General features: G+C 48.6%; 2 protein-coding genes across 2 annotated transcripts; one reads left to right on the plus strand and one right to left on the minus strand.

Moving 5' to 3' along the window:
- Positions 1-584: 584 nt before the first annotated feature.
- LOC123087182 (alkaline ceramidase) lies at positions 585-4,120 on the plus strand. The gene is made up of 2 exons (XM_044509106.1): positions 585-1,118; positions 3,194-4,120. Exons 1-2 carry the CDS (start codon positions 850-852, stop codon positions 3,708-3,710), a joined length of 786 nt encoding a protein of 261 aa, XP_044365041.1. The 5' UTR covers positions 585-849; the 3' UTR covers positions 3,711-4,120.
- Positions 4,121-6,165: 2,045 nt separating this feature from the next.
- LOC123087183 (zinc finger CCCH domain-containing protein 24) lies at positions 6,166-9,523 on the minus strand (the record flags this gene model as incomplete). Its single annotated transcript, XM_044509107.1, is given in 2 exon segments — positions 6,166-8,971; positions 9,256-9,523. A coding segment is annotated over 1 exon segment (2,238 nt). The 3' UTR covers positions 6,166-6,707.

Here is a 9,523-nt window from a genome sequence, read left to right on the forward strand (position 1 = left end):
GATCTGAATTTCTGCACGGGCGGTCTCCCACGAGGAGTGGGGTGTCGCGGTCGCGCCGACGGTGTCGGGATCGGCGGCCCGCCAATCGCCGCGGCGGGGGAGTGGTCCGCGTTTCTCCGCTGATTCGGCCTCCGCCGCTGGCAGATCTGTTCGGAAGCGTGCGTGTGGGGTTCGGTCTAGAGGTCTGATCGAGGTTCTGCCCGTGCCGCGGGGGTTGGTCGGGGGATTCAGAATCGTCGATGCCGAATTTTGCTATGGCGAATCTGCACCTCTGACGGGATCTGCGGGTGCTGCTGGATTCTGTTGTAAGAGCGCCCACCTTAAGGTGGTTGCAGTTGCGTTTAATTGTTAGGTCTCCTTCGAGCCCTCGCCGAGTAAGAGTTATGTAGAGTGTAGTTGTGCTTGCTGCGAGCCGTTTGATGATGTTGACTTGGATTATTTGCGCCAAGAGGAGGTGTTGCGCCTTTATTATTACTCCCTCCGTTCCAAAATAGATGACTCAACTTTGTACTAACTTTATACTACAGTTAGTACAAAGTTGAGTCATCTATTTTGGAACGGAGGGAGTATTATGTTACTGCATTACTGGGAAAATTACCCTTGCCTTTTATGGACGAATAGGATAATTGATGGAAACGTCAATTACCTTTTAACGACTTTTTTACCTGCTGTACCCGCCACATGCCGACATTTTTGACATCTTGTACACGCAGGAGTATGATTAACTACCACTAGAATTGCGTAGGTCTTGACAAAGTTACGTCTCATTTCTGCAGGTCTTTGTTTGCTGCCCTCCAACACTGTGCTGTGCAATAACCTCTTGATAACATACCAAGTCAAGAGGTAATCATGGCCGATTCCATGGCGGATTCGATGGTGGCGAGCTTCTGGGGGCCGGTTACATCAACCACTGAGCTGTGCGAGGAGAACTATGCGCGCTCGTCATACATTGCAGAGTTCTACAATACTCTCTCTAATGCCCCGTGCATTCTTTTGGCGCTTATTGGGCTTGTGAATGCTCTCCGCCAGCGTTTCGAGAAGCGCTTCAGCGTCCTGCACATATCCAATATGATACTTTCCATTGGGAGTATCATCTTCCATGCAACCTTGCAACATGTGTAAGTTTTTAGTTAACTGTACTGGTATTCTTGGTTGGTATTAATTGTAATCATGCAATTCTGGGAGTTAGCCCTTTTGCTTGTTGAATGTTGTTCTTTCCTACTACGCGCATCTTGCAAATTGTGCACACAATGATTGAGTGGGTTTTGGTTACAACATTTTATCTCATGTGGTAGAAACTAGGGTAATTTCCTCTTTCTTTTTTATTAGTTATGGCTTTGCTTCAAAACATCAAAGTTAAAATTTAAGCTCCCTACCATTTTGAGGAGAAAAAAGCTCTACAACGCCAGTTGTTAATTTGCTCAGAGGTGGTTTCTTCCTTCACCGTGACCATTTTCATTATCTTTTTGGCTGATTTTCTCTCTACAGTGGTTACAGCTTAGTAAGTGAACATGATGTAGTATTGGCGACTATAAATTGTTGAAATACAGAGAACGTATCATTATTTGTAGATCTGAGTTTGTTAGGTACTATCTCCCATGACACACCTTTTACATTTAGCGACTCGAGCTTGCATTTGATTGAGAGTTTCGGATTACAGAAAATAAATGCACCTTTTATGAACCTATATTTACTGCCATTTGAATCATTTGCAGAAGATATTTTGTTAACATGAATTTGTGTTAAGTTTGTATTAGTACTATAATATATTGCGCCCTGCTATTGTGATTGTTATCTTGCCGTTCTTGACCTGAATTTTTCTTTGATCTCGCTGCTGTGGATATTCAAAGAAGTGCATTTTACTTCCGCTGACTATTGCTTACAACAGTGTTGTTATTATCCGTTGCACAAAGCCAAAAGCCATAAACAATACATTCTTTGTTACTTCTATGTGATTCTGTTAGAGCACCTTGTAAATTTTTGGTGAACGTTCCCTTTAATAATTTGAAAATTTCCCTACTCTGAGAAGTTACAAAAATACAGGCAAATTACAAACAAAACAGGACCGTCTTTATAGGTCGAAAACTTGGGTACAGAAGGTTGCATTGATAAATTACAAGCCACATTAGATTGTTTTCTCCATTGAGTCTTGCTTTCAAAACTCTATGCTTATTTGATGTGATGCACTGATGAGTGAATATGCACTTGCGCACCCCAACGAGTGATTTATTTGGAATGTTTTGAATTAAAAATTGGGCATGTTTGTACTTATGCCCTGGCTGACCATCAACAACTGGTGCAGCTGTTCATTGCTGAAATGGTGTCTGTGTTAAATGGTTTTCTTATGTTTATGACAAAATTTCAGTAGTTACAGGCGCTCACTATTTGCCACTCCTGTTGGTCCTTCAAAAAATGCATTAGGGTAATCTAGCTGCCTTTTGGTTGGCAAATTAGTAAATTGGAAGTCTCCCGGATAAAGCAACTTACGTGTTTTGGTGGACACACGAGGCCCCTCCCAATGCTCCACCTTGTACAGGTGCTAAGGCTGCCATGTAGGCTAAAAGTCTGATGTGGCAAGGTAATTAAGAGGAGAGAGGTGAGTGGTGACCCCAGGAAGAAACAATGCGAAGCGCGAGAACCTAGGCAAAACATTTAAATGGAAGAATCCCACCAATACATGAAGAACTTTAGTTGCAAAATTATTAAATGAAGGATGCTTAGCACCAACAAGTTAAGCACCTATGCATTGGGGGCTTTAGTTGCTAAAGTTTTTAATGTGCTTAGCACCTCATGTAAGCACCAATGCATTGGAAGTAGCCTGATGCACATCATTAGTTACCACTTACCTCCTTAACAACTGTCTGTGCTGCATGTACTTTGAATTATAAATACCATATCCGTTACATCACAATCACAATCAGTGAGTTGCTTCAAGTACTATGTAGAGGGGATGCATTCCTGTAATTAAGACCATGATGTGCAAGTTAAAATTCATTCTCTCTTAATCTGTTGAGTAAAGGCTGTGCATTTGAGTCCTCATGGATCATCACAGGCATTTTCTTGGTGTGCTTCTCAGTTTCAGCATGTCTAACTAAAGCCAAATTCTTCATATTATTTTCTTTCTTTTTTGCTTTACTGCATGCAATATATAATATAATATATTGATTTGTGTTGGCCATATTTCGTTTTCCAGCTTACAGCAGAGTGATGAGACTCCAATGGTGTGGGAAATCCTCCTATATCTGTATGTCCTTTATTCACCAGACTGGCATTACAGGAGCACCATGCCTACTTTCCTTGTCCTATACGGTGCTGCATTTGCTGTAGTTCACTTCTTCGTGCGATTCCAAGTAGTATTCAAGTTGCATTACATTGGCCTCTGCCTTCTCTGCATCCCGCGGATGTACAAGTACTACATTCAGACGAAAGACCTGGCTGCCAAGAGGCTCGCGAAGCTGTGGGTTCTTACCATATTCCTGGCGACAGTTTGCTGGCTAGTTGATCGCATCTTCTGTAAGAAGCTCTCGCTCTGGGTCATCAACCCGCAGGGACACGCATGGTGGCATGTGCTTATGGGCTTCAACTCTTACTTTGCAAACACATTCTTGATGTTCTGCCGAGCTCAGCAGCGTGGGTGGGAGCCGCGCATTATCCACCTCTTTGGATTTTTGCCTTATGTCAAGATTCAGAAATCCAGAAAGAGGGAGTAAGTCATCTGTCGAGTCGATCAGCGGTGTTCTGCAGGACCAGAAATCTAATGTCCACCAAGCGCGCAAAAAAACAAGCGGTGGCATTTTTTGTAAATGGGCTTCCAAGTGATTACGGACTACAAATGAATGTCAGTCAGTGATGTCTCGATTGATTTTGGTAACTTTTAACTAACGCCCTGTTTTGTACCATACTCGATTTCAACCAGAGATTAGCTGGAGTGCCCGTCTCTTACTTTCAATCTGCAGCAGTTTGTCTTTGCGAACTTATAGGACTTCTTATTTTTATTCTTTGAATTTGACTTGAAATGGGATTGAATTGTATTAGTTTAACTTACTGCTGGGGTTGGATGGTGTCAGATTCATGTTCGTGGTAACAGTTGATTCTTTCGTTAATCGATGCTATTTGTGAACTAGTGCCTGGAGGCTGGTGTGTATTACGTTTGATCTTTGTGCACCAGCTGATTGTGGAAGCATGGCTATGAGTCTTAGAGCAATTTTATTTTCCTAATTGTTCATTGAACTTGCTCACACAAGCAAAAGGGTAGCCATCAAGGTGCTGAAAGTTGAAAATGAAGGTTGAAACGCACACATTTCTGCTCGCCATTGGTTTTCTCCCGGTTTTTTGAATTAACTGGGCGATTCTCTTCTTAATTAATTTGATTGATGGGGCAACACTTTCGCCTCCGTTTAGGAGAAGAAAATTCTGCTCATCGTGTCATCATCCTATACCATGCTTCTGGCCTGTGCACGTCATGCCTGTACTTGTCTAGTGATAGTCTTGATGGAATGATGGGGACCCTTGACTGCCAATGTCGAATCAATGCTTCAGCCCATGAGCCATGTCTATGAGGCTGCCGACTAGGAAGGAGTGGAAATCGACACAGTAGTTAGTTTTGGGGACAGGGATTGATGTAAAGGGGATCGTAAGGGCAACTCCAAACGGGAGTCGCCAAATGTCTCAACCAGCGTGTTCGGACATTTTTTGCCATCCACCGGCAGTCATCAAATATCTGTAAACTAACCCGAACGTTTGAAATCACACAAACAGCCCCCAAACTTATAGGTGGCTGTGCCTAAGACCAACGACAAAGCGCTCTGAACTTAGGGAAGGATTGGGGGAGTCCGGACACACGAACTCAGCCTTGAACCCATCATAAATTCATTTTGTATCTTTCTTTTCTCTGATCTTTGCATTGGACAAGGGACGGGTATTTGTAAATGCTAACCTGGACGTTTGAAATCCCACCAACAGCCCCCAAACTTAGAGGAGGTTTGGGGGAGTTCGAACACGCTAACCCGGCCTTGGACCAACCACAAATCGCCCCTAAACTTAGGGGAGGGTTGAGGGAGTCCAGACACACAAACTCAACCTTGACCCCATCATAAATTAATCGTTTGTCTTTCTTTTCTATGATCTCTACATTGGACAAGGGGCGGATATTTGTTGGATGGCCGGCGCCCTGGAGTGCCAATGTCGACTTCAATCCATGAGGCTGCCGACTACGTAGGAAGGAGTGGAGATCGACATGGTACTTAGTTTGGGGGGAATGCATTGATGGCAAAGGGGATTGTAAGGGCAACTCGAAACGGGAGTCATCAAATCGTCAAATGTCTGAACAGGCGTGTTCAGGCATTTTTTTGCCATCCACCGGCAATCATCAAATATCTGTAAACTAGCTTGGACATTTGAAATCCCACAAATAGCTCCCAAACTTAAGAGGAGGTTTGGGGGAGTCCGAACACGCTAACTCAGCCTCAGACCAACCACAAAACGCCCCGAACTTATGGAAGGGTCGGGGGAGTCCGAACACACGAACTCAGCCTTGAATCCATCATAAACTCATTTTCCATCTTTCTTTTCTGTGATCTCTGCATCGGACAAGGGACGGATATTTGTTGGAAGGCCGGCACCACCATCACTGTCCGCAAACACATCCGGACATTCGAGGAGGTTCGTTTTGGTGACCTCCCTTGGAGAAAAAGTACGTTCCAAACAATATTCTACATCTAGAACCGCCCCACTGTCAAAAACTGGTGCAATAATAAGAATCATATCGCGGCTACGCGTCCTCCGAATGCCGGCACGAATTCGAATCAAGATCTAGGGTGAAAACGGGGATAAGATTCCACGATCTCCACACTGACTAGTCGGCGCATTATCTCGCTCACACTTGGCCAATAAAAATGCACCCACCACCCCTGAAATTCCATCTATCTACCAGTCAAGAAACAAAACCCTGGTTGCATCGACCACCAGTCACAAGAAATTCAGGAGCACTTGAGATGAACCAAGATTCGACAGCGAAAAAAATAAACCGAAACGATTTCACATTATTATCATTGCAATTATCATCCATGAACAATAGAGGAATCAACAACATCTTCTGACCAAAAACAAGGCCATGGTGTAAATCCTCTCACAAATCATGTTGAAGGAAGAATTAGAATTAAAACATATTTGGGGACCTGGAACTATAGCATGCCCGGGTAACCATTTATACCCCGTCAGTACATCAAGTATCCATGTCATCACAACAATAAACAAAATAAACAGCAACCACCAAGGTAAAAAAAGAGGAAAGAATTCTGGCATGGCACATGAGCCTTCTTCTTTTAAAATTTAATATAACAGGGTTAATTAACAGAATAGACAACTAAATCTTTTCTGGCTGATGAGATGAACTGAAGCTGCCGGGGTGCGATTCTCTCTACCTCCGTTCGGCCCCAAACTGAGGTAGGTAACTCCACTCTTTAATTTAACCTCCTACTGGAAATGGAAACTCAATAGTTGTGTATTGATTTACCTCCCAAAAATTAACGAAAACCAATCCCTGAATCACCGCCTTCAGCTATCCATCCATCCTTTTCGCTTGCTTGCTTGCTTGCTGACTGACCACCGCAATGAACAGAAAATCAAAAAAATACTTGCAATTCTTCTTTAGCTAACAATGGTAACTTCTTCTCGCACCTCCCCCCCGGGCTCGTCTGGTTGTTCGTCTATGTTGCTGCTAGACTACCAATCTGCTCGTCAAGCTGCATCTGCTCGAGCAGCGCTCCAATAACCGCGGCTTGGTCATGTCGGTTCAGCTGCGTGCTCACACTGGGGCCTTCACCATTACTTACACCGGGATGCATTTGAGGTGAAGGTCTAACAGAGTTGTTGATGGATTCAGCTGTGGTCACTTGCTTCTCTGGTGGAGACTCCTTGACCAGTGTGTGCACCCAGGAGAGATCTGGGTCGTCGCCGCCTGATCTCAGCTCAAAGGAAGATGACCGGCGAAGCTTACCCAATTCTTCACCGTTGACGCCCCAATCCGGTGCCCCTGAAGGAGATCCCCACTTGGACCATGATGAGCTCAGAGGAGAGCCAACAGCAGCCGATGCTCTTGCAGCACTGGGCCCGAGATCGCGAGAACTGAGGCTCCTCATTGTCTGCTGGTGCTGTTGGTGCTGCTGCTGCTGTTGCTTCTCACGCTGGGCAAGGGCGGCAGCTAGGTGGGAGTTCATCGGTGACCCAGATTCGACGCAGCGGGGGGACATCCGGCCAGGGGAGGATATCCCAAGTGATGCTTGCAGGAGGGATGAGCGTGAATGCATCTGCTGGTTATCCACAGCCTTTGGCGAGAACCCTGTGTTGATTGGTGAAAGAAGTTGCTGCTGTTGCTGGAACTGGTTAAGGATAGCAGCCTTCTGGGAAGGTGAAAACATAGCACCCTGATCAGCATTGTTGTACCTCGGGGACGAGACCATCTCGGCAGAGAAGAGATCATCCAGGTTTGAAGGGTTCAGACTCTTGGTCCGAGAACTGTGGTTCCCTCCTGCTGATGAACCAAGACGCGAGTAGCACAGATCGTTTATAAGCTGGGAATCAATATCCTGCAACAGGGAGTAGTCATCCACAGGCATATCCCTTGCATTGAGTGAGCTTCGGAGTCTGCTCGACTGAAGGCTGCTGCCCGGAAGGTGTAGCGTCGGAACATTTGGCTGCTGCCAGCCCAGAGAAGGGGGCATCCCATTGCCAGAAGGAGACCTCGGTGGGGTAAATGGGGACATGACTACCGAGACCGATGACGGAGAACCGGGCATCAAGCCCATTGCTGCTGCCATCTCCATTGCAGCTGTTGCTGAGGCCCTAGGGGATGGCACCGCAGACCCAGTGGAGACATACAGCGGGCGGAGCTCATCGGTGGTGTGCGCAAAGAAACAGACGCGGCGATTGCAGCCGGTGCCATCCTTGCAAAGGCGAGTGCGGTATTGCGCTGGGTGGAGCCAGCACTCAAACACCCCATGAGCATACTCACACATGTCTCCACGCCGGCACACACCCTTTCTGAAGTCAGGGCATGGAACACAACTGTAGTGATACTTGCGCGGATCGCGGCGCCGAGCGTTCTCCCCAGGGTGCACAAAGGGGCACTCGGTCCAGTCATGCGAGTATGCCCGGGAGCACGGCCTGATCTTGAAGGAGTACATGCGGAACTCATCAGAGGCATAGATGCTGTTCTTGATATCCGGCAGGGATGGATCCACTGGGTATTCCTTCTTCTCTGAGGTTGCAACCCTCGGCAGGTCTGGGAACTTTGACATCATCATCACAGCAGCTGATGGAGACCGGGCGTCCTCGGCGGTGGGTGATGACACCGGCGACGAGGTCAGGTTTGTGGCCCTGGTCACCACCCGGAGCACGCCATGCCCAGACTTTGGGAGCCCAAGCAGATCTTGGAGGGCGATCTTCGCATCAATCATCTTTGGCGGCACAGAGATCACATCGGCCGGACGGCACCCGGACGCATCTGCGGCATCGGCGTCAGCCCCGGCCACCAGAAGCAGCCTGACGGCCTCGACGGCCGAGGACGAGCCGCCAGAGGCGGCGCAGTGGAGGGCGGTGGTGCCGTCGGGGCCGCAGCGGCGGTTGACGTCGACGGAGGGGACGGACAGCAGCAGGCGGAGCGCGGCGAGGCTGCCGTAGGTGGCGGCGACCATGAGCGGGGTGCGCTGCTCGAGGGCCTTCCGGCGGCCGTACCAGAGGCCGGCCTCGTCCGCGGCGGCGGGGGGCGCGCGCTCCAGCGCGCGGCGCAGGCCGTCCGCGTCGTCGTCGGCGGCGAGCTCGAGGAGGCCGGCGAAGGCGTCGTCCGTGTCGACGGTGAGGTGCCTGGCCATCTCGGCGACCGCATTCTTCTTGGGCGTCGTCGCGGCGTCGGCGCCGGCCGCCGCGGGGATCGGCGCGCCGTTCATCTTCTTGGCTCGCCGGATCGAAGCGACTGAACCAAAAAAACATGAGTCAAGAAGCCAGTCAAGCGAGGTCCGAAATAGCACGGCGAGATGGACTGGAAACCTGCCGAATCGGACGCGAAATACAACGGGAAAGGGAGGAAAAACCGAGGCTACAAAAATGGAAGCGCGGCGACCGAATCCACGGAAAGATCTCCGGGGAAGCAAAAACCAATCTTTGGCTAGATCAGGAGCCCGTCAAAGCTCGGGCCCTCGGCCGGAGCCGCCACCCGGCAGATCGGAGCGAGGAGAGGGGGACGGAGCGGAGCCTGACCTGTGCACGGCGGCAGCTTGTGGCGCGGCGGACCATGTCAGTAGCACGCCATGGGCGACGTCGCCGGCGGAAAGATCCCGGAAATCTCCACGGAGAGCCGAATCTGGGGAGAGCGGGAGGGCGTGGTGGTGGGTGGAAGCGGCCGGCCGGCGCGGTGTTCAGGGCAAAGATTTGGGGGCGATCTATCTACTATCCCCTATCCGGTTCGCGATTGATGGGGGAAGAAGAAGCGGAAGCATGGGGTGTGTGCGGGGAGGAGAGAGAGAGA

The sequence above is a fragment of the Triticum aestivum genome, chromosome 4A (assembly GCF_018294505.1).
Source record: "Triticum aestivum cultivar Chinese Spring chromosome 4A, IWGSC CS RefSeq v2.1, whole genome shotgun sequence".
NCBI classification, from domain to species: domain Eukaryota; kingdom Viridiplantae; phylum Streptophyta; class Magnoliopsida; order Poales; family Poaceae; genus Triticum; species Triticum aestivum.

Excerpts from the sequence above, each read along its gene's own strand:
- LOC123087182 (XM_044509106.1), top strand. The coding sequence starts at position 850 with ATGGCCGATTCCATGGCGGATTCGATGGTGGCGAGCTTCTGGGGGCCG. Across the intron at positions 1,119-3,193 it reads CATGCAACCTTGCAACATGT|CTTACAGCAGAGTGATGAGA; the intron begins GTAAGTTTTTAG and ends TTCGTTTTCCAG.